Source organism: Dioscorea cayenensis, chromosome 17 (assembly GCF_009730915.1).
Source record: "Dioscorea cayenensis subsp. rotundata cultivar TDr96_F1 chromosome 17, TDr96_F1_v2_PseudoChromosome.rev07_lg8_w22 25.fasta, whole genome shotgun sequence".
Taxonomy (NCBI): domain Eukaryota; kingdom Viridiplantae; phylum Streptophyta; class Magnoliopsida; order Dioscoreales; family Dioscoreaceae; genus Dioscorea; species Dioscorea cayenensis.
In genome coordinates this window covers 814,824-840,539 of record NC_052487.1, presented here as the reverse complement: position 1 = coordinate 840,539, position 25,716 = coordinate 814,824, and the positions used below count along the sequence as shown (strand labels likewise).

The 25,716-nt window shown below is 33.7% G+C and overlaps 5 protein-coding genes across 6 annotated transcripts; 4 read left to right on the top strand and 1 right to left on the bottom strand.

Moving 5' to 3' along the window:
• The first annotated feature begins 994 nt into the window (after nucleotides 1-994).
• Nucleotides 995-2,897, top strand: LOC120280439. The gene is made up of 2 exons (XM_039287284.1): nucleotides 995-1,736; nucleotides 2,533-2,897. Exons 1-2 carry the CDS (start codon nucleotides 1,178-1,180, stop codon nucleotides 2,895-2,897), a joined length of 924 nt encoding a protein of 307 aa, XP_039143218.1. The 5' UTR covers nucleotides 995-1,177.
• A 2,703-nt stretch (nucleotides 2,898-5,600) lies between these two features.
• Nucleotides 5,601-9,065, top strand: LOC120280518 (protein KINESIN LIGHT CHAIN-RELATED 2-like). Its single transcript, XM_039287377.1, has 3 exons — nucleotides 5,601-5,651; nucleotides 6,165-8,183; nucleotides 8,625-9,065. The coding sequence occupies exons 2-3, from the start codon at nucleotides 6,232-6,234 to the stop codon at nucleotides 8,845-8,847; spliced, it is 2,175 nt and encodes a 724-aa protein (XP_039143311.1). The 5' UTR covers nucleotides 5,601-5,651; nucleotides 6,165-6,231; the 3' UTR covers nucleotides 8,848-9,065.
• Nucleotides 9,066-10,888: 1,823 nt separating this feature from the next.
• On the top strand, nucleotides 10,889-15,185 carry LOC120280772 (peroxisomal membrane protein PEX14). Of its 2 annotated transcripts, XM_039287716.1 has the most exons (12): nucleotides 10,889-11,021; nucleotides 11,498-11,742; nucleotides 11,846-11,906; nucleotides 12,215-12,396; nucleotides 12,576-12,762; nucleotides 12,865-13,014; nucleotides 13,331-13,404; nucleotides 13,510-13,552; nucleotides 13,645-13,715; nucleotides 13,878-13,922; nucleotides 14,104-14,172; nucleotides 14,465-15,185. In XM_039287716.1, the coding sequence occupies exons 1-12, from the start codon at nucleotides 10,964-10,966 to the stop codon at nucleotides 14,996-14,998; spliced, it is 1,719 nt and encodes a 572-aa protein (XP_039143650.1). In that variant the 5' UTR covers nucleotides 10,889-10,963; the 3' UTR covers nucleotides 14,999-15,185. The 2 variants fall into 2 exon arrangements, with proteins under 2 accessions (XP_039143650.1, XP_039143652.1); XM_039287718.1 differs by lacking the exon at nucleotides 14,104-14,172.
• Nucleotides 15,186-18,863: 3,678 nt separating this feature from the next.
• Nucleotides 18,864-22,626, top strand: LOC120280573 (1-deoxy-D-xylulose 5-phosphate reductoisomerase, chloroplastic). Its single transcript, XM_039287444.1, has 12 exons — nucleotides 18,864-19,104; nucleotides 19,615-19,793; nucleotides 19,982-20,068; nucleotides 20,183-20,308; nucleotides 20,398-20,460; nucleotides 20,938-21,087; nucleotides 21,180-21,247; nucleotides 21,473-21,584; nucleotides 21,680-21,784; nucleotides 21,903-22,024; nucleotides 22,129-22,275; nucleotides 22,358-22,626. The coding sequence occupies exons 1-12, from the start codon at nucleotides 19,020-19,022 to the stop codon at nucleotides 22,524-22,526; spliced, it is 1,413 nt and encodes a 470-aa protein (XP_039143378.1). The 5' UTR covers nucleotides 18,864-19,019; the 3' UTR covers nucleotides 22,527-22,626.
• A 75-nt stretch (nucleotides 22,627-22,701) lies between these two features.
• On the bottom strand, nucleotides 22,702-24,075 carry LOC120280574. The gene has a single exon (XM_039287446.1). The coding sequence runs from the start codon at nucleotides 24,073-24,075 to the stop codon at nucleotides 23,299-23,301; it is 777 nt and encodes a 258-aa protein (XP_039143380.1). The 3' UTR covers nucleotides 22,702-23,298.
• Nucleotides 24,076-25,716: the final 1,641 nt, after the last annotated feature.

Sequence of the window (25,716 nt, the reverse complement as noted above, 5' to 3'; positions counted from 1 at the left end):
AAATATAAAAAAATTTAATTTTTTTTAATTAATTTATATTTTTTTTTTAAAAAAAATAACATAGTTAATTAACTTTATTTTAGCTAAATGGAGTAATATTTAAATTAAGATAATGCTAAGTTAGTTGCTTAATTTAAAATAAAAGTCACTTATTCATTGGCTTTGAAGTCAAAAGTCTATTCCTCCATTCCCAAGAATGCCCTATCCCCTACTAAAGTACTAGTTTCAACTCAAAATTAATATTTAAAAACATTAATTTTCACACTGAAGTTTTCGTATATCAAATTTATTTTCACTTCATATTTTTAAATTCTAAATCTTTCAACAATATTATACATTACTAGATCCAATTCAAACGAAAGTTTTTAAACCTATATCTACCAGTAATAAAATTTTATAACTAGATCATATTTTTGTCTGTTTTTTTTTTCTAAAGATGAATAACCACATGTATAAGTAAAAAAGATTTATTAGAAGACAGAATAGGAGGAATGTGTTAGCAAACCTTGATTGAAAGCAATGAAAAAAACTGGTCCTTGTTTTGGGTGGAAACCTCCTTGTTTTCGGTGTCACTCACACTTCCTTATCAGTATTATTTTTTTTTAAATAAATATGGATAAACCATAGTTTTATTGAAATAAAAAGAACAATAAAACAGGAAAAACTCTGAAAAAAGAAAAGAGAAGAGAATAGGGGAAGGAATGAACGATACAACTGGAAAGATATTGAAATCTCACCAGAAAAAAAAATAACAAAAAAAAACAAAAAGGGCATGGAGACACAGATGCTACAGAAGATAGGAGATTACTCCCAAGGTAAGTTGCTCTCAGGGTCACCGGAGTGCTCAGTGGTCATACCGGTATTGGCCATATTCTAAATTCAAAAAAAGAAATATTTTTAATTCTAAATTACATTAAAAAGACTAATAAAAAGAAATTAAAAAAAAAAGAAGAAGAAAAAAGTTAGTACTAAGAACGAAGAAAAGAACTAAATCCTTTCTTGTTACCTTAATCTCCACAACAACCTTTATTCTTTGGTCCCTCATTTAATTGTTTATCATATTTAAATATCACATTGAAAAACAAACCTCAATGCACTCTTAATAAGAGTCTTTTAACTCTTCTGCCAAATTTCCATTTAACCCCCCAAACTTTTCCCTAAATTGAGAAAAGCCATCATGCTTCCCAAAATCCCAATGACTCTTCTTCTCCGATTCACCGCCAGCGCCATCACCGCCACAGCGACGTTCCTCTTCATCCGCCGAATCCGCCGGGAAATCTCCCTCTCCGCTCTCCGCCGCCAGATCCGCGAAGCTCTCCAACCCCTCCTCCCTCGTCCGCCGTCCATTCTCATCATGGGGTTCCGATCCCAAGGCAAGAGCAGCTTTCTCAACACTGCTTGCCGTGCCCTAGCCTCCGAATCCGATCCCATCCTCCTCCTCCGCGCTGAGACCGCGCCGCCCGGCGCCGCGCCGGTATCTCAATCATCGCGCATCGTACGCGCCTTTGTGGCGGACCCCGGCGGAGCCGGGGTGGAGCCGGTGGCAGTGGATCTCATTGACGGACCTCCGCTTCCGGATGCGGCAGGGATGACGCGTGCTGACGTGGAAGCGGCCATCGTCGGAACTCCGGCGCCGGAGTGCGTTATTCTGGTGTTCCGGTGTTCGGGATCGTTGAAGGAACGGGCCATCGCGGTGAAGAAGCTCACTGATATTGCCAGCGTTGTTCGTGAACGAGGTGTGGGCCCCTCTCTCATTTACTTATTTATATATATAAATATATAAGATTTTGATTAGAGTAAAAATAATTTTAATTAATATTAATTATGTTGAATACTTGAATTGGTGTTTCTTTGTTTGGACTTTGGAGGTGTTTCTCAAAACCAATTAATTTTTTTTCATAGATAAAAAAATATATATTTTCAAATAATTAATATATTTTTTTTTTAGTCCCATTTTACTTTTGGTAAATTAGTGGTATATTTTTTTAAAAAAAAATAGATAAATTATTGCAATTACTGGTATATTTTTATTTGTCAGTTTTGTGTTAATTTTCTCATTTTTCACTCTAATTTTTTTTTAAAAAAATTTACGACAAACACGTTTTAAATACAAGTAAATTAGAAAACTATTAAATTATGTTTTTGTTTCTCACTCTGGTTTTATGTAATTATTTTTATTTTTTATTTTTGGTAAAATGTTTAAATCACTATGTATCACATGTATTATATAGATGGGGATGTCAGTAAGGATTGATTCATTGTAATTAATAAAATAATGATTTATTTATATATATATATATATATAAAAGAAGTGAAGGTGAAGAAAAACTAATTAAACACATATATATTTTTCTTGCAAGTACTTCTTATGTAACTATTTTTAATAAAGTAGAGTGAGCATTCTTATAATTAAGATGAATTAATATGTGAAGTTTTCCCCTGTTAAAAAATCAAAACTAATTGTCTAGTTATGAAATATACATAAACTTAATTTGAAAGTAACAGAGAGTAATTAATTAAGGAATGTGACAGGGCTTCATGTGGTGGTGGTGCTAACACACAAGAGAGTATTAAGGAACATGAAGCAAACGGAAGAGCTACAAAGAGAAGTAGCCTTCAGAGCCAGAACAGACTGTGTATATTTCGTTGAGAACTACACAGCAAGCCCAAACATAAGCATTCATCATCCCACCACCATTAAGAATGACCATGACACTAACTTCACAGCTCTCTCCATCATAAGACAGTGTGTTGAGTTCACTAGACTCTATCGTTCCCATACTACTTCGCCTAAAAGTTTGTTCATGAGTAGTGCCTTGGCCACGTCAGCACCCGGTCTTAATAAGTCTATGTCTAGAAATATTGATGCCTTTCGTTCTCAAGATTTATTAAAATAAATGTTGATTTCATTCTACATTATATATATATATATATACAGAAAATAAATACATAAATAAATAGATACATGTAATAATAAATATTTTATTATTTGGTTTTATAACTTGGTCAGTTCCCTTGATTTCATTTCACATTATTATTTTTTAAAAAAACAATATTATACATATTTTTTATTACTATAAAAGTGTTTTACCGCTGAGTTATTGAGGTGATAATGATTTGACATTGTCTAAAATGTTTTTTTCTCTGTTCTTCTTTATTTTTTATTATATTAATTTTTTGAGAAAAAATTTTTTGAAAAACCGTCTACAATAGAAAAGTAGAGTACATTTCTTTCGTTCCAAGACAATAATTGAGAGTTTTTTTTTTGACAAAATACAACAAATGCAATAATCAGTGTATTGTCTAGCCGTGCCTTTCCATAATAGAGGACCAATCTAGTACCAAGATTTTTTTTAGTGATACCCTGTGCATGTAGGGACCCTTACCATTCACGTATAGTGAACTCTTGAGTGGAATTTGAACATCTATAGTATGTATGAAAAAAAAATACTTTATCTATTAGGTTTGCTCAGTATTTGATACACTGGTCATTGTGGCTCATTCACATTTATTTTAAAAAGTAAAAAATAAAAAAGCTGAAACCAATGTGATTGGGATAAGGTTGACTAAGTAAATGAATTAAATTGAAACATGTTTGCATTAGATTTAATTACATAAAAAAAAACATTATAATCTAAAAATAATTTCCCAGAGCTATATTTGGGGTAATTTGTTAACATTATAACCTTAAAAAAAAATTATGAAATCAAGCACTTTAGTGGATCATAGCTAAAATATATCAAGCAAGCATTCTACAATAAAATATATTAACAAGGTATGCAAAAAAAAAGAAATCCAAGCTATAATGAATATATCAAATCTGGACCGTCCAATAAATCATCGAACCACCACGTAGCGGGTGGCAGGTCACTCGCTTTCCGGATAAGCATCTAAACTTTGATGTACGTTGCCTGCCTTTGACTATGACTTCCCGCCAATATTTTGGGTTTATCATCAAACACTTCTCTTCTAATTTCTAAACCCACACCATTTTCAATTTTTAATAATAATTAACGTCCATAATAATAATAATTTGTAATTACCAAAAACCCCTTGAAAGTTTTTTTAATGAATACTTAGCCCTCTCAAATTTGGATATTCTTAAAAAAAATCTTCGTTTTTCTGACAGCTTATCCAATTCGAAATTATTGATTTTTATACTAGTAAATTATAGAATATAAATTCTGATTCATTCAGACCAAGCTTTCTTCCTATTAATCTGGAAATTCTTTTCAGATACGAGGAAATGATTCAGTTCCAAAGCCAAAAATAGTAGTTCTCGAACGAGCAATCGAAAGGATTCTGGAGTATCTTTGGGGTTAGGTATTGTTCTTCAAATAATTTTAGCACCAAGTACCTCTTTGACAAGCTTTAATATGATCAGATTTATAAGTAAGCACCTCTTATAAAATATGAGCTACCCCAAATCCCTCTAGAGCCCAAACTTCTATTTCTCCTATTCGTTGTCCCCTTTGTTTGGCCTTTCCTCAGGAATATAAAAGTAGCTGATGTTGACAGAAATAACCCTCAGTTTTTTAAAAAGAAACACATAATATTAAACGGAAAGTTCAGATATTATATAGAAAAACCAAATATTAAATGAAAAAGGTAACATATTAAATAAAATTTGTGTGGTTACACGTAAACACGTTATGTTAAATAAAAACTATAATTATTAAACAAGAGATACATGTTGTAAGATAGAATAAACTGGTGGAATGAGCTGTAATGACTGAAAAGAAAGTGTACTGAAACAAAAAAAAATTGTCTGAAAAATTCAAATATCGGAGGGGTTGTTTGAGAAGTTTTAAAATTTTCAGGTACTAACAGTAATTTTTACTAATAATAATAATAATAATAATAATAATAATCTCTATTTTACTGTGTACTATTTTTATCTTTTTTTATTTCAGTGCATGTGAGTTTTTTTAATGATAATAAAAAAAACATTATTACTTAGAAGAGATGTCATGTACCTTAAGTAAGAATTTACTTGGAATCAAAGAGTGTGAAAGTTAAAATTAGTGGCACCTAAACATTGAAAAAGCCAGCTAATTTTGTCCCAAACTTTGTCTTGAAGGGCAATCTCAGTACTTAAAATTTTCCCCTCCGTGTGTTTGGTCCCCCCAGTAGCTGACTGTCCCATCACACTACCATCTATCCCCATTATGTCCTTATCATCCATCTCCATTTCACTCTTCAATCAAGGTTACATCTGTCATTTCACTAACTCTTCTCATTCTTCTAAACATCACATTAATGCCATCCTGTGTTGAGCTATGTTGATCTAATCTGACGGTTGACAAGTCATTAAATGGTAGAAAAGGGTAAAGTTGTCATTTTACTGCATGATATAATTACTCAAAGTAAAATTATTTAATAAAAAGAAAAATTAGAAAAGGTGGTGGCAGAGAGGTCCACATCAAGCTTTGCTTCGGCACCAAACACTAATTATTTTATTATTTTATTATTTTATTATTTATTAAATTATAAGTAAATTCACTTTGTTGGTTGAAATTACGTATGTACCCTTCGTCTCCCTCCCAATGCCTTGTGTTGTTTCAATATATAAAAGAGCTCTGTTTTCATTCGCTTTGTCTCCGGAGGAGGGAAAAGCTCGCAGCTTTCTCTCTAATGGCGGGGTTCTAGAGGTACGAGCTCTCGATTTATGCCTTTTTGTTGAAGTGTTTTCTTTGTTTCTTATGCGTTTGGATTCAAGTGTTTTGCTTGAAGTATGGAATTGTTTGATTTGTTTCTCCTTTGATTGGAGTTTTGTGTTTTTTTGCCCCCTTGTTCTTCTTGTCTTGACTTGATGGTCTCGATGTGTGTTTCTTTGATTTCGTGGTTTTTCGATGGTTTAGTTGTGGATTTTGTGATTATAATTGATTGCATTGGTGCTCTACATGCTGTTGTTTGAAGATCAAAAGGTTGGATTTTTGGATGTTTTAGGGTTGAATTAATATTTATTTGTTGGTTTATTCTACAAAAAGAGATCCCTCTTGTTGATTTGGTTCTTTATTTTTTGTTCCATGAAAGAGAGAAAGAGAGAAAGAGAGAAAGAGAGAAAGAGAGAAGTTTTGTTTCTAGATTTGATTAATTTTTCTAGGTTAAATTATAGATCAAAAGTTTGATGGTTTTGTGTTTCACTATGAAATGCTTTGCAGTGTTGTTTGTATCAGACTTTTGAGTATCAACTCTTCATCAATCTTGTGAAAATTTAGTGTTCCAGCAATGCCTGGAATTATAGTGGATGGTGTTGATGGGAATGAGGCATTGAATGGGTCTGAAACTTCACATATGAAAGAGAATTTATCCTTGCCCAAGTCCTCCCAGAGTCCTCAAAGTGAAGGGATTGACCTACCAGTGGAGGGTTGTGTGAATACATCCATAGAACAGCTTTATGACAATGTATGTGAACTAGAGAGCTCAGGTGATGGGTCACCTTCACAAGACAGCTATGGATCTGATGGTGATGAATCAAGGATCGATTCGGAGTTGCGTCATCTTGTCGGTGGGGACATGAAGGTTGGGGAGATAGTGGAAGATGAAGAAGAAGTCAGTACAAATGTGGTGGTTGTAGATGCTGGAAATGGGTCATCAAGTTTGAAGTCTGAGAAAGGAAACAAGATCCAATCTCCCAGCAAGTCGTCCATATCATCAAAGAAGTCAAAGAGGGCCAATCGATCACAGCTAGAGTCTGATTCTTCAACAAGAGCCAGTCCAAAAAGCAAGGTGTCCCATGGAAAAGCTGATAGCATTGTGAGCAAGAGAGGAATCAATCATGTAAAGAAACAAGAAAATTCTTCACCGGGAGAGGATAAATTACAGAATGGGAATGAGAATTCATTGGAAGAAGGACTTGAGAATAAAGATCTTGGCTCTTATTGGCTTAAGCATGCAAGGGAGTTGATTTCATCAGATAATCCGCGGAGGGCCCTGAAGTATGCATTGAAAGCAGTAAAATCTTTTGAAAAACGGACGGCCGGGAAACCAAGTTTGGATCTAGTAATGAGTTTGCATGTTGTGGCTGCAATACATTGCAGTTTAGGACAGTATGGGCAGGCTATCCCTGTTCTTGAACAATCAATTGACATTCCTGTATTGGAACAAGGGCAGGATCATGCTCTTGCTAAATTCTCCGGATGCATGCAATTGGGTGATACTTTTGCCATGCTGGGGCAGGTGGAGAGTTCTTTGCAGTGTTACAGCAATGGCTTAGACATTCAGAAGCAGACTTTGGGTGATATGGATCCAAGAGTTGGTGAAACTTGTCGGTATCTCGCTGAAGCTCATGTGCAAGCGCTGCAGTTTGACGAGGCAGAGAAGTTGTGTCAAATGGCCCTCGACATACACAAAGAGAATGGTGCTCCATCATCTCTTGATGAAACTGCAGACAGGAGGCTAATGGGTCTTATTTGTGATACAAAGGGTGATCATGAAGCAGCTCTTGAGCATCTGGTCTTGGCCAGCATGGCTATGGCATCAAATGGCCAAGAAATAGATGTTGCTTCTGTGGATTGCAGCATAGGAGATGCTTATTTAGCTTTGGCTCGATACGATGAGGCCATCTTTGCATATCAAAAAGCGGCAACCATTTTCAAGTCCATTAAAGGGGAAAGCCATCCAACTGTTGCTTCTGTGTTTGTCCGTCTTGCTGATTTGTATCTTAAGATAGGGAAGCTCAAGGAATCCCGGTCTTACTGTGAGAATGCCCTTAAGATATACGGAAGGCCTCTCCCAGGAACCACACCAGAGGAAATTGCTAGTGGTCTCACCGATGTTTCTGCCTTGTATGAATCTATGAATGAGCATGAGGAAGCACTGAAATTGCTGAAAAGGGCCTTAAAGATATATAACAATGCTCCTGGTCAGCAGAATACAATTGCTGGTATTGAGGCACAGATGGGGGTCCTATACTATATCAGAGGGAATTACACCGAGTCTTATGCCTCTTTCAAGAATGCAGTCACAAAATTACGGGCATGTGGGGAGAAAAAGTCTGCTTTCTTCGGCATTGCTTTGAACCAGATGGGATTAGCTTGTGTACAGAGGTATGCGATAAATGAAGCTGCCGATCTCTTTGAGGAAGCCCGGGTCATACTAGAACATGAGTATGGACCGTATCATCCAGACACTCTCGGAGTCTACAGCAATCTTGCTGGAACATATGATGCAATGGGAAGGTATGTGGCCTTTAATTGTCATACATTCTTAATTACATTTATTATACACATCAAGTCATTATAATCATCTCTTATTAATTTGTTAACACAAACTTGATAGTCTGAATGATAATGTCGGTGCACATGCCATGCAAAGCAAGGCCGTGTAAAGTTTAATGATGAAGACTCTGCCAGTCATTTCTCTATTCCCCTTGATCTCAAGTCTACTTTTTCATGCTTTTTAAAGTGTGCTAAATGGTGCTACCTTTTCTTTTCTAAGCTTTTACATGTGTACTTTGTTGCTTAGCTACCTTCTTAATTTTCCTAAAGTTCATCTGTGTAATTTCCTGTTTTACTGCATGATCTTAGATATATATTTTTAATATGTTATCTTATGTGTAAACTCTGTAATAATACATGGTAGAAACTTACATTGATGTATTGTTATGAATGATCTTGCAGATTAGATGAAGCCATTGAGATCTTGGAATATGTTGTGGGTATAAGGGAAGAGAAACTTGGGACTGCCAACCCAGATGTAGATGATGAAAAGAGAAGGTTGGGTGAGTTGTTAAAAGAAGCTGGCAGGGTTAGGAACAGGAAAGCCAGATCACTTGAAGCTCTTCTTGACAACAACCCTCATATAATAAAGAAGGATGCCATCACTGCATCATTCCTGTCATGAAGCTTGAAATTTATGTAGAATAAGGAGGTGGTTGTTCCTTGTACTTTGGAGGATGGGGAAAGTTAAAGAAAGTGATCAATGATTCATGTTGTTTATATTTGTGTTTATTCACAGAGATTATATTATTGGTTCAATGATTGTTTTATTTGAGTTGAAGGGACATTCTTGTAATTGTCATTGATGGTTAAGAACAACAACCCCTTTGTTTTTTGCATCCATGGATCATCATGTTCGTCTCTTTGTTCTATGGTTACTCCCTAAATAACGTGGATAAATCATAATTTTATTGAAAAAGAAAAGAAACAGGATAGACACATTAAGATAAAACAACTCAAAATAGAAACAAACAGGAGTCTCTTACCCGAGGTAAGGCACTTGAAAAGCAAAGAAGAAATGACTACGAAAATAAAAGAGAAAAGAGCAGCTGGACTAGTAAAAACCATTGTCCGATAACAAAGACCTACTCAGGCTGTCTGAGATAGTAACCCACTTCACTATTTTCTTTTTCCTCATTGTTAAAAAAACTAATTATGAAGATATAATTAAAATTTTGTATTTTGTTTAATTTTTCTTCCTTAATTATCTGCAGCTTAGGACATGAACAGGCTTCACAACCTCAATTTCTTCAGCAGACGCCCTTTTCATTTGAGTATTCACACTGATGACACTTGCAACCCAGCCTAAAAAAAACAACCCATTATTAATGCCATCACTTAGAAGTTAGCAGTTTGATTGTCACCATATTTGTTTTCTTCTTGATCCATACTCCTTTTGTAGGGATGTTTAATAATCACATCTTAGTTTCTAGTGTGCATATCTTTTTCTTTTTTTTTTTATAAAAATTGATAAATCACAGATTTATTGAAAAACGAACAGAAAACAACAACAAACCTAGTGTGCATTTTAATTTTGTTATTATGCCCTTCGTTGGTTTATGATTTATTCATTTTATATATATACTATCAGTTAATATGGTTGATTTGTTGTTCTTTTAGGAGTTTATCATCTTTGGAATTTTATTGTACTTGTACTTGTTTGATGTTTTTTAAATAAATTTGTGATTTATTATTTATATATATAAATAATAATATCAGTTAAAAGCACTCATTTCTAGGTGTGTCAATAGTGTTGCTAGTGGCTTAGATATACTCCATGTACATTTTAGTAGAATTCCAAGAGTACATTAAAAATCAGAAAAAAGAGCAATAGGTCAATGAATGCTTCTTTGACCACAACCAAAGAAACCTTCATCTACTGTCTCTTTGTATCAGGAGCTACAGAAAAAAAAAAGACATGTAACTAATTCTCTAAATAAAAGAAGAAAAAGATAGTGTTTTAAAATTAAGAGAAAACTTAGGCCATGTGTAATAGGTCAAGTTTATGTAATTTTTCGTTGGATTTTTAATATTTTTTCTAAAATTAATAATTTAATAGAAAAGTTGTTATGCTTAAAAATATTTTTGTTACATACATCAGAAGATTATTAGGCGGATTAATTTTTTTGGCATGATATTAAACTATAGTTTTTTCTCATTTTGGGGTCCAAACTTCAATTTGAATTAAAATAGTTATTCAACTTTAATTTTATTTTACCTAATGGTGTCTCAAGAGATTCTGATTTTTGTTTTTTTAATGATATAGATGCCGAAAATTCTCTATCCAGACATATATGACATATTGTTAGCCTAGCTTATCATTCCATCTTATTTGCCAATAAAGAATTTATAACATAAGATCATAAAAAAAAAAATTCGATTCCCTCGATTGACCGACCAGTGAAATAAAATTAAAGTTGGATAACTATTTTAATTCAAATTGAAACTTAAAACTCAAAATTTAAAAAAAAAAACCATAATTTAGTACCATATCAAAATATTTTACTCATCACAAATTAAAATTTAGAATTTATTAATAATAATAATAATAAAATAAAAATAAATAATTAAAATTTGGGCTCATGGTTGGGCTCACTTTGTCCTTTAAATTGTCCCCCATAAATCTTATCTTATATATATATATATAATTATTATTTCTTCTTATTTTTAAATCCTCGATATTTAGACTGCGAGAGAGAAAGAGAGGGTGAGTTCAGAGAGAGCTTCGACGAAGAGCGGCCATGGAGGACCAACGCAAGACTTCTACGATCGCCCCTGATGCCCAAGCTCAGACCCAAGGTGATTTCTTCAATCACCGATGCTGTTCCTTTTTGCTTGATTTTGATCTTTTCTTGTTGCTGGTGTTTTTGATTTTAAGATTGACAACCGGATGATCTGGATGAGTTTTTTTGTTTCTTTGTTCTGGGTAATCTATTTAATTGTTTTCATGGTCATGTGAATTTTTTTATGGAAATCATGAATTCAAGTTATTTGTTGATTTTTTGTAATTGTGCTGGAATCTGGCTCATTTATATGGAATTTTGGATTTTATTTAGTTTATATGGCTTTTAAGTGAGTTCTGACCCGAAAATTCTACCAAGAAAAAAAAAATTGATTTTTTTTAACTTGCAAGTACGGAATTTAGGTTTAGCTTGGTACTATTTTTTGGGTTTTTCATCTGAGATATGAAATTGGAGAATCAGTATGATGCTTTATGAGGGAGAGGAAGTCCTGATTGTATTTCATTGTTGTTTCTTTCTTTATTTTGATTCCAGAGAGCAATCCATTGAACCCAGTGAGCAATGGAGGTGAGAGTGTTAAAGAAGAGGTGGCCCATGAATCTTCTGGAAGGCCACCATTTGCTATCCCGCAACCGATGAGGGAGGAGCAAGTGCAAAATGCTGTCAATTTTTTATCTCATCCCAAAGTAAAGGGCTCCCCGGTGATTTTCAGGCGTGCTTTCCTTGAAAAGAAAGGCCTTTCAAAAGAGGAAATTGATGAGGCCTTCCGCCGTGTTCCCGTAAGCCTTATATCATCTGAGAGTGTGCTTGTTCTTGGTGATATAATTCTTCATGGTTTTTATAAGTTCTTACTATTAGATTTGGTTTTGTGATGACTTGCAGGATTCAGCACCTTCAAATGCCGCAGGTACAGGGACTACCACCACAAACCAAGCTAATCAAGGTGATCATAAGTGTTACTCTGTTTGCGCATAACAGCTATTGTTGCTTAAATTTTGGGAAAATAAAAAACAAGGTTCTTTTTCTATAGATTTCAAATTTTGTTTGTCTATTTCTCAATATGTAACATAAAATTGATGCATTGAATGCATATAGTGTATCTGCTTGCAAGGTTGCTTATATATTGTATCTTCTAATATTTTAACATTGTCTCTCCATGAGTAGTTTCTTCAGAAATATTTAGCATTTATCACGCCTTTCTTGACATGAAGGTCTGTGGATTATAAATTCTGATTTTCTATTTCCTTACAGCAAGCCAGCCCAATCCATCTACAGCCTTGCAGCCTCAAGCTCCCATTCAGACCTTGCAGCCTGTTGCTGGTGGTTCTTCTCTGGGTGCTAGTTTGCAGCAACCCCGGCTTCAGTGGAAGCATGCTTTGTTTGCAATAGGTGTTCTTACTGCTTCTGGAGCAGCAACTGGTGTTCTTTTTAAGGTATTACATAACTCTTTACCCAAAAACTGCGTTCGCATTTATAATATCTTTGTGGTCTCTCCAGCAAGGCAGCAATTGCTTCTGGAGCAGCAACTGCTTTTGCATTTATTCATCTTGTACAATTTATGACAGTTTGTTTTGTTTATAATGTATTGTGTTCCTTGTTTTTTCCTGTGTAGAAAATGGTTGTTCCTAGGCTGCAGTCTTGGGTTCAGAAGGTTGTTGAAAAAGATAGAGAATCCAAAAAGGAAGTAGAATTGAAGAGCAGCCTTGCTGAAGAAGCTGCAGAAGCTGCAAAAGCAGCCGCTTCTGCAGCTGCTATTGTGGCTAAGGCTAGTCAAGAATTAGTAAATGCAAAAAATGAAGGTCCTTCATTTTTTTAATCTTTTTGGTTCAATCATATATTTATTATATGGCTTTTTAATTTTTTTTTTCTTTTTTATCATTTTTCATTCCATGTATCTGTAGAGAGTAAGCGTCTTGAACTTTTTATGGAGATGATGGATATGCAAATGAAGGAGATGAAATCCATGTCCAAAACTATTCGAGAATTGGAAATGAGAACAGAGAATGGCCGATATGAGGATAAATCAATAGGAGTGCATACAACGAGCAATGGTATGTTAATCAGATAGGTATATAGGTTTTCATTTCTGCATCTTGATATGCATCTTGCTGGGAAGTTTCCCTCCTATCTGGGGCCCTTTCTTTGGGTCTCTTTGTGTTGGATGTATTTTCTTTATTTTCAGTCCTGTGCGTGTCAGAAAAAAAAAATTCATCTTGCTTGATTTTGCACTACATTGTAGATCTTAATGGTAAAACTGTCAGTTACTTTGTCAACTTTGTGGCATATTTCCAAACTTTAAGGTGCAGTTTTATGTTGAGTAGGACATATTTTTCTAAAGTGCTGTGAACATTTATCATGCTCCTTCAGGGACAACCAATAACTCCTGGAGAAATTCCCAAGTTGACCATTCAGAACCAACTTACTCCTCTGTCTTTCCAAAGGTAATTTCTTGTAGTATATAGCGTACACTTTTCTTGGCCTTTTAAAATATTTTTAACTTTGTTCATCATAGTTCTTATACGGGTGTCATTCTTTTTCCTTTTCAGCAAGTGAAAGTTAATGGTACATCAGATTCAGATTTCGGGACAGGTTGTTGTTTAGATCAGTATGTGCTCTTTTCAAGTTCAAATTTTATGTTCCATCATTCATATTTCCCTCATATTGTAATTGCTTCTGAATAGTGAGGCCTTCATCAGCGCCGGCATCTGTGGAACCATTAGCTCAACCACCTCATCCTAAGTCGTATATGGAGGTGTGCAGAATAAATCTGATCTTTCCTGTATTTACTTGACTTCATTATCATGATAGAAGTACTTTGTAGACTTTAATCATCTAAATATCTTCTGTCTATATGTTATTTTTTCTCTTTTCCTTCCGTGAAAAAAATTGGCTTATGAGTTCAAAATCTTTGTAGATAATGGCCATGATACAACGAGGTGAGAAGCCTCCTGGGATAAAGGTAACAGTTCTTCTTCTTCTTCATCATAATCTTTGTAGGAGATCAATGACATGCCTCCAAATCCTAATCAGTCACCATCAAAACCTGTCTATAAGTTGTGATTTATCAATACTTTTCTTTGATTCGCTCATGAGTTAGAAATTTTTTTTTTTTTGTTTGCCATTTGTTTCTTAATTTATAGGAGATCAATGACATGCCTCCAAATCCTAATCAGCCACCCTCAAAACCTGTCTTAGCACCTAGACCCAAGGTTTGTACTGAAATTTTTTTTTTTAATTGATTTACATTCATTATCATGTTAATTTCAATCTATGTTTTTGTGCTTGTCATTTAAAAAAATTTATTGCCGTTTTCTAAATGCTCCTAGAGGATAGTAGGCTAGATTCGCTTATTTCCTTTTGTTCTACATTCTTTGTGATTCTTATGACTTCCAAATCAATAAACCAAGTTAACAAGTTTGTGTAGTGACTGTCTTGAGCTAGCTACTTATCACTTCAACCAAAACTCTGATGAAAAATGAGTTCTCTTTTCGTGTCAAACAGCCATGGGAAATCCCTCAGCAGAGTCAACCAGCTCCGAACTATGGATATCCCTACCAAACTAAAAGTGACCCTCAGCCAATTCAACAAACTGTCAGCCAAACTAGCAGTGATGATGGCTCAGTTTCTGAATTACAAGATAATGGCCAACCTTCTCAGCCCAATGACAAAGCCCACTTAGTTTCAGAACCCTGGTGGGGAAAGAAAACAGTGAAGTTAACTGAACTTGATGAAACAGATGAAATGAGGGCATCCAGCGCCCGGCCAAACCAACGAGCATGGGTTCCTCCACAACCACCGGCAGTTGTGATGTCTGAAGCAGCCACGGCCATAAGACAACCGAAAGCATCAGTTCAGAAACGGCTCTCGAGCGATGATGATATTTCAGTGGCATCAAACTTGGAGGATACAGAGAATGAAGCTGCGAGAACAACCGTATCTGTTGCCGAAGTCAAGTACCCTTCTAATACAACCATGGATTTGAATCACTCTGAAATACAAGAAGAAAGGATGGACACAGTTGAAGTGAATAACTAGATTAGTAAGTTTCTGCAATTAATAATTTGATAACTTCACTTTGTTTGATGAGGAGGTTTATAAGAAATAGTTATTACTATCATGGACTATTATACAGTTCATATGAATATGCTTTACAATAACTTTCCTAATAATTTCAGCAAATTTGAATATTTTCAATGTATATTTAAATGAGGTTTGTGATTCATGTGGTGATATTTTGGTTCATAAATGCTGGTTGTCTTTGGAGGACAATGATTCATTTATGTAAAATGTTTTACAAGCTTGTTATGTTGTTATAGTGATGGTTGGACCATGCCATGCACGTTGTTGATAAAGAGAGTTTGTTTGTTTTTTTTTTTTTTAAGGTTTAGATATTTTTTAGGGTTTGAATGGAAATGAGAATTCTTTGCAAGTGGTTGCATGCCATTCACGTTATTGATAGAAGCACTTTTGTCCAAAATTAACTTTCATAGAAATTGCACTTTTGGTTCAATTGGCCGTTTCTTTTTTTATTTTATTTTATTTTAATTTTTATTATTATTTTTTAAGTTGAAAAACAATATCACACACACTTTATTTGATGGAATTGACATGATATTGAAAAGAGAGAAAATAATTTTGGGTTCATATATATTAGCTCTAGTCTTTATTTAGGACTTGCTTGCTAAAGGTATTATTATTATTATTATTATTATTATTATTATTATTATTATTATTATTATTATTATTATTATATATTGGAAAATTTTATTAAGAGTGTTTAGTCACTTTTTTTTTAATGAAAATATTATGGAATCTTTAGATACCATTAGAAAATATCAGAGTTTTTTACCTAAATATTTTTTCTATGTCATACGGTATTATTATTATTATTATTATTATTATTTATAAAAATATTTTTATTTTGATTATTTTGATTATTATAATTATAATATTTATGTGGAATATTTTTTACAATCTTAAACCAAGCACATTCCATAATATTAAAATTCCTATGTTCTTATGTTATGAGTTTTTTTATTTATTTTTATTCCCCAAAGTGACGGGTTACATCTTTACTTCCTAATGTCTTTAATTCTCATATAAAAACATTTTATATTTTCTAATTTCATTGCATATTCAACCTGGATTTTGTAAAAATAAAATAATGCTAAATATTTTCAAATAAAAAATTAAAAATTATCATCAAGACAAAGTACAAAAAATAACCCCTTCTTTTGGCTTAGTCCTTTTTTCTCTTTTTTTTTTCTTTTTTTTAATTGCTTTATTTTTTTCTCAATAAATTAATGATTTATTTATTCATTAAAAATAAAAATAGAGGAATGTTATTTTAGTCCTTCAAACTCAAAAGTAGACGGTCTGATCCTACTCAAAGTTTGGCCAAAATAAAGAACCTTTAAAATTAAGAATTAATATGAATTATAATATATATATATATATAATAGATGAGACCAATAAATTTGTCCTCACAAACTGAAATTAGGCTAATACATTAATTTTTTTTTTAAATAATAAATGAGTTTGGTGGAATCAAAACTACCAAAAAAAGAAGTCATGGAACAACCAAAAGGCAGGTTCTTTTCATTATCACATCAAAAGTGTGCAGTTTGTGACCAATAATAATAAAATTAAATGCAATGTTGCACATGAGATTGATTAATGGGACTTAGACAAGGCATCAAATTTCATGTGAGAACACAGCTTAATAATAATAAAAACCAAATATTATTCATTATAGACTGACATCTATCTCTCATTTTCCACTAATACCCCCCACATACTTTTTTATTGGCCATACTTTGGAGATCCACTTATGTTTCCTTTTGCCTTGAAATGTACATAACTTTCTTTATTATCTTCCACTTAACTTGAATGACCATTTGAGAATTTTTTAATTATGGCAATTTCTTACCATAATGGAGTCCATGAAATTAAAAAAAAAAAAAGTTGCTCTAATTTCCAAGCACTAACTACATGTAAATATAGAACTAATTATTAAGGATTTTTTTTTTTTGAAAAGGGTTAAGGATTAATTTTCAAATTAGACTATATATATATATATATATATATATATATTAAAAAGGTGGTTTCATGACTAGTGACTAATATCCTTCCTAGTTTGGTCTGTGCCACAAAAAAAACAAAAAAAGAGAGAAAGAGAAAAAAGATAACATATAAAATAGCATGGAGCACAATGAATGAGAGTGACATCAAAGACACTTGCATGACAATCACATTATTGTGTTAATTAAGTCAAGATGCTCTTTAATAGTTAAAATAAACATTTGTTGCCCACTAGATCTGATCCGAGTCAAGAAACCATTCATTAAAAATTATTAAATAAAACTAATAATTAGTTTAAGAGCAAAGTGATCTATTTTTAAGTTTAAATTTATTTTATAAAATAAATAAACCATATTTATTATGGGACAAAAAAAAATAATAATAATAAGTGTAAATTAAAAACAACACAATACAAGAGAACCATAGCCCATTAATCATGGAATAAATACTGAAAAAAGAAAATTACATTACTCAAAACAAAAAACATTCCCCACACACCAGTATTTATATATAAAAAAATTTGTCAAAATCATTTTTAAAGTGGACCTATAAAGAATTTGATCATAAAATCTATTTAATTTGAGATAAAGTATTTTATTACTGAAATATAATCCATGGCATTATTTACAACCTGAAATGGACTCTAGGAACTAGTCATAACCAATATATTCCTATTTTTCTAAGATAAATATATATATATATATAATATCCATGTAAATTTTGATAAATTTCAAACCTATATAAATAATTTATTTAATTATTCAGATTCAGAGAATCAGGATAAAGGGAGACGGTGGATCTTGTCCTGCCTCTATGGACATGATCATGTGTGAATTGTGACCGGAAATTACACAGATGTTTTTACCCATAAAATCCAAGAGATTTATAATAAACTCCATCTCAGGTATAAATATTTTGTTAGGTTACTTATTGGTTCAAATTATTCCATAGCACAAAAAAGGGATGTAGATAAATAAGTTTTTATTTAAATAAAAAATTATATTTAATTCTTCTAGTTCAATTGTCAAGCAACTTTTCACTCCCTTTTCATTCACTGAAAGTCTATATTTAAATTTTCATTCTCGACTCTTTTTTTGATTTTTGACATTTTTATACCGTTACTTAATCATCAGTTAGAGCTCTAATAAATGACTTCAGAAAAGCTTTTTGTAATTATGAATTTCTATATAAATTCAAAATATTTCACTATTTTCCGAAGGTATAAGCAAAATCAATTTTAGAAAATATAAGAGATTATAGATATAATTTTTATATATTTAATTAGAACTTCTGACATACAGACAACTCTCTTTATTTCTATTAAATATTAATAAAACAAGCTTTAAAATTACAAAATACAGACAACCAAATTTTATTTTGTTTTTTTTTTCAACAAATAACACAAACACTATTGTACAATGGGTTAATAAGGAATAAACAGTTACGATCATATATTAATTACTCAGGAGATTTATTAATCCGATTGATTAGAGTACTATAAGTTTACTCAGATTTTTTTTTTCCTTTTTTTTAACAAATTGCCGATAAGCATTTTTTTATTTTTTATTTTTATTTTTTACATTGAGTTTTAAAAGTTTCGAATTTGGAACCTCACAAATATAAATAAGATAAAAAATCACTAAGCTATGCCTTGATTTTTTTTTTTCTCAAAAAATTTTTAGAAATCAAACTATTAAACTGAGCTAATAAATCCGTAACCATCTCTTGATTGTTTTCTCAGTTAAAAAAAATATATATATATAAATATAAAATAACATTTTTTTTTTTAATGTTTTATTATTTAATTATTGGTGCCGGCCCGAGAGGAAGTGGAGAGCATAATCCAGTACGAGAGCTCGCGGTTTCAACGAGCTCTGCTCTCGATTCCTTCTTCGTCCCATCTCTCTCTCCTTCCCTTATATATAATCTCCATCTTCTCCTCTCCATCATTCACTCTCTCTTTCTCTTGATCTTCATGGATTTGAAGCTTCCTTTTTCTGGAGAGGTTGGAGCTGTCTCCTTCCTCGATGCCCAAAAGAGCCCCTTCCGCCAGCTCAGAGGTACTACTTCCATCTATCATGCTGGATTTCATTTTAATTTTGTTCTTTTTGGTTGGGTATCTTATTTGTGATTGATTTGTTTGAGTATTTCTCTGTAGCGTAGTAGGATTTACGATGTATTTTAGTGTTTTTTTTTTATGAATTTTATTGCAAAATGAGGAGTTTGTCTCGCCGAGTCTGGAATCTGATGTTTTTGTTTGTTTTTATGTGGGACTAGCTGAGTTGATTATTTGGGAGAGTTGGTGATTTAGCAGTGTGGATGTTGCTTGCTTGGACTTTGGCTTGAATGCTTGTGTTGTTGGATTTTGGTCTCTCTCTTCCTTTTGATTATGATTATTGAGTGTTAATCATTTCTAATTATCGAAATTTTTTCATACAAATTTGCGTTTTTTATCTCAATTTATAAGATGCATTTACTGTCCTGAGTGTTTATTCTTTTTATGAAATCATTTTTGAAAGTTTAAATGCATGCCTTTATTTATCTCTCTGAATAAACCGGTGCGTTTCCAGTGGGATTTTGCACAATGCAGAAGAAGGTGACAAGTTCATCTAGGAAAGTTTTTTGCTCATTGCAGCAGCCTCCTGCCCCAGCTTGGCCAGGCCGAGCTGTTCCAGACCCGGGGCGCAAATCATGGGATGGCCCCAAGCCAATATCTATTGTTGGATCCACTGGTTCAATTGGTACTCAGGTATATAATCTCCTGGTGGAGCAAGAACATCCCTGAGATTTTGTACTTTTTGGATCATGCTTTAGAAATATCTCCCTATTGCATGATAGCCACTATCAGCTTTGGAAATTTTTGTTTGTGTCATTGTTGGCCACTGCTTTATATTGTTGAACTTCTTTTTTGAACTTGGTAAATTTGGTGCCTTTCAGACATTGGACATAGTGGCTGAGAATCCAGAAAAGTTCAAAGTGGTTGCACTTGCAGCTGGTTCAAATGTGACTCTTTTGGCTGATCAGGTTAGAATGATGCAGGCTTATTGTAATTGCAAACTGAATGTTGATTTGTGCCTGTACTTACTTTGAAGACCTTTGGATTCTTATGGAGCGTTGGTATTTGGTTTCCTTGTGCAGGTGAAAACATTTAAACCTCAACTGGTTTCAGTTAAAAATGCCTCTTTAGTTGCTGAGCTTAAAGAAGCTTTGGCTGATTCTGATCACAAGCCAGAAATTATTCCTGGTGAGGAAGGCATTGTGGAGGTCTGTCACTTCACTTCCCTCTTCAAAGTTTCAGCTTGATATTGTTGTTAACATATATGGGCTGATAATTGTGAACATTAATTTTGTAGGTTGCTCGCCACCCGGATGCTGTCTCAGTAGTTACAGGAATAGTGGGTTGTGCAGGCTTGAAGGTAAGACAGTCAACTTGTGCCTATTCACTGTTTCCCTGATCAAAGTTAAGTATGTTCTATGGTGAAGTATAAAGTGGAAATGTCATTTTGCTCTGTTCAATAGTAACACTGATTGGATGTTGGCGTACACAAAAGAGTGTTTAAGATAATAAGAAGACAGCATGAATTTTTTATTTGCTGGTGTTTACACTGGGAATTGAGAGAATATAAAGCAATACAATGCACTTCTAGGGCTCATTTTAGGATGCTTTTCTTTGTATTATCTGGATGCTTGATGAAAGATAACACAAGGCATCATTGTGCATGTCTGCAAGTACATGTGTGTCTGCATGGATGATCTGTGCTACCTATTCTAGTTATAATGACTGATCAGCAAATATGAAGATCCCTCTTTTTCATTATTTTCACTGAAAGAAATTCATTTATCCATGTTTTTGTCATTGAACATCAGTCTCCTTTTTCCTCCATTGTCCCCAGCCTACTGTTGCTGCCATTGAGGCTGGAAAAGACATAGCTCTTGCAAACAAAGAGACCCTCATAGCCGGAGGACCATTTGTGCTACCACTTGCACACAAGCACAATGTGAAGATACTTCCTGCAGATTCGGAACATTCTGCAATCTTCCAGGTACAAAAGGGGGTTCTTTAACTGGACTGTATTTTAGAAATGGTTGCTCAAGTGTTGTGATACTGATAATGGAATCACTTCTCTGGCTGCAGTGTATCCAGGGCTTGCCGGAGGGGGCACTTCGACGTATCATTTTGACTGCATCTGGTGGTGCTTTCAGGTTTGTCACCACCAAACTTTTTGTTAAGACAAATGCTTGAAGGAGAAGAAAATTGAAAATTGATTTACTTTATTCCATTTTGGGACTCTGGGGTTTCATGACTTAATGAAGACTTCACTATGTACACTCACCAGCCATCTGGCAACATCTTCTGTTGAACTTTGAGTTGAATCTGTGGCTTTTCCTGTTAGCATCAGATCAATATGTAAATATCTGTACATGCAGGGACTGGCCAGTTGAAAAGTTGAAGGAAGTGAAAGTTGCTGATGCTTTAAAACATCCAAACTGGAGCATGGGAAAGAAGATCACTGTTGACTCTGCCACTCTTTTCAACAAGGTATAGCATACAACACATTCTGCCTAATTTTCTTAATTGTCTATAACTAGGAAACTGGGATCTCCACTTGCTAACAATTTTGGTGTTTTGAATAGGGTCTAGAAGTTATTGAAGCACATTATTTGTTTGGTGCCGATTACGACCATATAGAGATTGTCATACACCCACAGTCCATCATACACTCAATGATTGAGACACAGGTAACAATCAGTTACCATTACATACTATAGTGTGCAATGCATGTTTCATAAAAAAAATCAGTTACAAATGAAATGATTTGTTCAAGTCATTGACAAATGTGCTTTAATTCGCCTTCAGGATTCATCTGTTCTAGCTCAGCTAGGACTGCCTGATATGCGTCTGCCAATCCTCTACACATTATCATGGCCGGACAGAATTTACTGCTCTGAGGTCACTTGGCCCCGTCTTGACCTTTGCAAGTAAGAATTCTTTGTACATTCCGAGCTCTAAATTTGTATGGACAATCATTTTCATCCTGAACTCTCCAGACAGTAATGTAACTGTTTCAAATGAGATGATGCAGGATTGGTTCTCTAACATTCAAAGCTCCTGATAATGCGAAATACCCATCCATGGATCTTGCCTACGCCGCCGGTCGGGCCGGAGGCACCATGACTGGAGTCCTCAGTGCTGCTAATGAGAAAGCTGTGGAGATGTTTCTCGATGAAAAGTATATTTGTTTCTTGCTTTTTAAAGATAAATTCAAACTCCTGCTTATCAATGTATTTGACAATTTTTCATTGATATCTCAGGATTAGTTATCTGGACATTTTCAAGGTTGTGGAGGTCACCTGTGAAGCACATATGAAGGAACTGGTGATCAGTCCTTCACTTGAAGAGATAATTCATTATGATTTATGGGCCAGGGATTATGCAGCCACCTTGCAAAAATTAGCTGGTTTGAGTCCTCTCCCTGCTTAATTAAACCCTGTGCTTGAGAAAATGTCCATCAATGATCAATTACCATTCAGCCTAGTTCACAAACTTTGTATGTGAAGCACCCTAGTGTGCTTGCAGAGTGTATTTTAATGAAATAAACTAGTATGGGCAGGCTTGATAAAAGAATGGTTCAATCAACCTTAAGATTTGATGGAAATTTTATAATTGCATGCATACAACTGAACTGAGGTTAACAAAATTCTAAAATAAAGAATTTTAGGAATATAACTAAACAAAAGGCTTTGGGGTATTATAGTAATTTCTTATTTTAAAATTGACCATGATAAAGCATGATTTAAGGATCTGATTAAATATTTAATATGTACATGTGAAAAACACCTTAAAAAGATTTTTAAAAAAAAATTAAATGAGAGAGAACAAATGCAGTGTTTTGTTAGATGCAAAACAAACCAAATAAATTGCACGAGTGTGTGAAACTCATACGGATCAAATTATAATCCTACCTACCAAAAAAAACATGAAGAATTTTAAGATCAAATCAAGTTCAAAATCAACCCATTGACTTCTTCATCCATTCTGTCTCATTTTTGTACAACTAATAGTCAGAATACACCAACAAAATCAAATCAAATCAAATCAAAACTCTTCATCATGTTACACGTCTCTCATCACACCACAATCAATGTACACAAACAACTAAATAACGCTAAAATTAATTAATTAATTAATTAATTAAACAAATACAATGCAAAACATAATTAAATATATATATATATATATATTTATAAAAATTCTAGAAATGGGATCTATTTGCAGCATTGCCAAAGAACCCAACAAACTCCGGCCGGTAAGGTAAGAATGACCGCTTACCGCCCTTCATACCCTCACCGCCTTTCTTCGAATAGTAAAGCCTATGTGCGGTGACTATATCCAATTCGGTAACCTTACCCACCTTCCCCTTCTTCTCACTCCCTCCTTTAGATTTCTCCTTCTCCTTCTCCACCACCGGCGGCGGCGGCGGAGGCGGCGCGAGAAACAAGAACTTCTTATTCCCATCACTCCGGCTCCGGCCCTGAACAATATCACGAAGCCGCAACCTCCCTGGTTCGCCATACGACTTGCTCCGCACCTGCCGCTCCGGCGCCCAGACGCAATAGCTCGCCTCTGGAACACCCTCCAGCTCGTCGCACTCCGACGATGACGCCGACCCCACGAGCTCATCCCGATCCTTGATCGCCAGCCCCTGCATCGGGATCACCGGCGCAAGCTCTCGCCCGAAGAGGGGAAATGCTGTGCGGATCTGGCCATTGGAGAAGATATCATCGGCGGTGACCTCCTGGCCGGATATCGGATCCCGAGGCACGAATGCGAAGTCGGAGTCGTCGCCGACCTCCTCCTTCTCCGCATCACGGTTGCCATCTCCGTCGCTACGGACGGCCGGGATCCACTTCGGTGATCCTAGATGTGCGGCTGAGATCGCTTCTCGCTGTTCCTCCATGTGAGAGTCCCTTCTCAATCCCTTTCTCTCTCTTTGGATTTCGTTTTGCGTTTTTATAAAAAGAGATAACATGAGGCGCGTTTTCATAAAAGAGGAAAACGAGTGGAAGGCGGCCGTGTGATCACGAGCGGGAATCTTGAGAAAAAAAATTAACGGTGAGATTTAGTTGGAAGTGATTGGAAGGTTCGGGTTTGTAGGATGGCTTGATGCCTGAGAAACGCAACGAGGCACACGTGGTTGGTGGTGTGAGCTTCTAGAAGGTCAAGGGGCTACGTTTTGATTATTTTCTAGGTGAGCTACCATTTATATTTTTAAGTTTTTTTTAAATTTTTTTAATAAAATAAAATTTAAAATATTTCATAATTATTTTTACATCTTATAAAATTCAAAAATGCGCTTCTAGATTTTTTCTTGTAGAAAATGATTTTTTTATAAGTTATGAGAATTAGGTATGAGCCACTAAAAAAAATTTAATTTATAGATTTTTTTTGTTGTTTAAATGTATATTTAGTTCATTTTTAAAGCAATAGTTATGAAATTTTTTTGATCAAATTAATATTTATTTTATTTGTTTTTATTAAAGTAATTGATTGAATGGTTAGAAAAGTGTATTTCTTTTAAGTTGTGTCAAATAGAAAATTAGAGATATTTCTCCTCTTAGCAAAATGATCAGTCAGTTTTTTTAATCTATTTTAATTAATTTACATGATTCAAAAAGTCGATTAAAATTAGTTGATAATTTAAAATTTATAATAATAATTATATTATTTAATAAAATTATTTTATTTAAAATATGATTTAATAAAATGTGTGGTTAAATATGATTTATTGAATCTTATACAATTATATTGAATATAAAATGTAGATTTTAAAAAATAATATTTAATATTTCATAAATTTTTTAAATTAATAAATAAAAAAATCTTTTAAATGAGACAAGTAAAAAAACCAGAGAAGTAATATGAATAAGTAAGAAACAATAAAATAAATAATTTCATCTATTCAATTATCAGATTAATTGTTTCATTTGACTTTGGTGAGCTTAATAAATGAGATTGATCTCTGATTGTGATAAAGAAAGTGGTCCCTAATCCCTGAAGTTTTGTCCATAAGTTGTTAGGTGAATAATAAACTCCAAGAATGAAGATCAAAGCAATGACATAGCCTAGCCTAGCCTAGCCTAGCCACCATTGGATTTTGCAAGCCATCTCTTGCCTTACAAAAATAAATATATATATATCTAATTCAAAGTTTGGCTTTTAGCCAAACTTTGAAACCAAAACAATGACCCATTAATAAGAGATACTTAGCCAATGCCCATTTTAGGTTTACATGCACCCAAGTGCACCCCCTTGTTCCACAAAAATAAATATAAAGATTTAATTTATTTTCACTTATTTCTATTTTTTTTTTTTAAAGTTGAGAGCATCTCTTAATGAAGCATAACTTAGTTTTGAATTAAGAGTATATTTAACTATTTGAATTAAATGATATTTCTAAAAAATCATTGGAATAACAATTTTGTATTTATTTATTTTCATTTATTAATATAGAAATCAAGCTTAAAAAATTATATGCTCTGTGTGAATGAGGTTTAGTGACTTTCATATCAATACACCAACTCACGTAGTCACGTGCATGCCATCTTCAAAGGATTTCCTTATCATGTTACACATCATCCATTGCGTCACATAGTCTCTAAGCTTTGGATAA

Excerpts from the sequence above, each read along its gene's own strand:
- LOC120280439 (XM_039287284.1), top strand. The coding sequence starts at position 1,178 with ATGCTTCCCAAAATCCCAATGACTCTTCTTCTCCGATTCACCGCCAGC. Across the intron at positions 1,737-2,532 it reads CAGCGTTGTTCGTGAACGAG|GGCTTCATGTGGTGGTGGTG; the intron begins GTGTGGGCCCCT and ends GGAATGTGACAG.
- LOC120280518 (XM_039287377.1), top strand. The coding sequence starts at position 6,232 with ATGCCTGGAATTATAGTGGATGGTGTTGATGGGAATGAGGCATTGAAT. Across the intron at positions 8,184-8,624 it reads ACATATGATGCAATGGGAAG|ATTAGATGAAGCCATTGAGA; the intron begins GTATGTGGCCTT and ends ATGATCTTGCAG.
- LOC120280574 (XM_039287446.1), bottom strand. The coding sequence starts at position 24,075 with ATGTTATCTCTTTTTATAAAAACGCAAAACGAAATCCAAAGAGAGAGA.
- LOC120280772 (XM_039287716.1), top strand. The coding sequence starts at position 10,964 with ATGGAGGACCAACGCAAGACTTCTACGATCGCCCCTGATGCCCAAGCT. Across the intron at positions 11,743-11,845 it reads AGGCCTTCCGCCGTGTTCCC|GATTCAGCACCTTCAAATGC; the intron begins GTAAGCCTTATA and ends GATGACTTGCAG. Across the intron at positions 13,405-13,509 it reads ACTCCTCTGTCTTTCCAAAG|CAAGTGAAAGTTAATGGTAC; the intron begins GTAATTTCTTGT and ends TTTCCTTTTCAG.
- LOC120280573 (XM_039287444.1), top strand. The coding sequence starts at position 19,020 with ATGGATTTGAAGCTTCCTTTTTCTGGAGAGGTTGGAGCTGTCTCCTTC. Across the intron at positions 19,105-19,614 it reads CCCCTTCCGCCAGCTCAGAG|TGGGATTTTGCACAATGCAG; the intron begins GTACTACTTCCA and ends GTGCGTTTCCAG. Across the intron at positions 20,069-20,182 it reads TGACTCTTTTGGCTGATCAG|GTGAAAACATTTAAACCTCA; the intron begins GTTAGAATGATG and ends TTCCTTGTGCAG.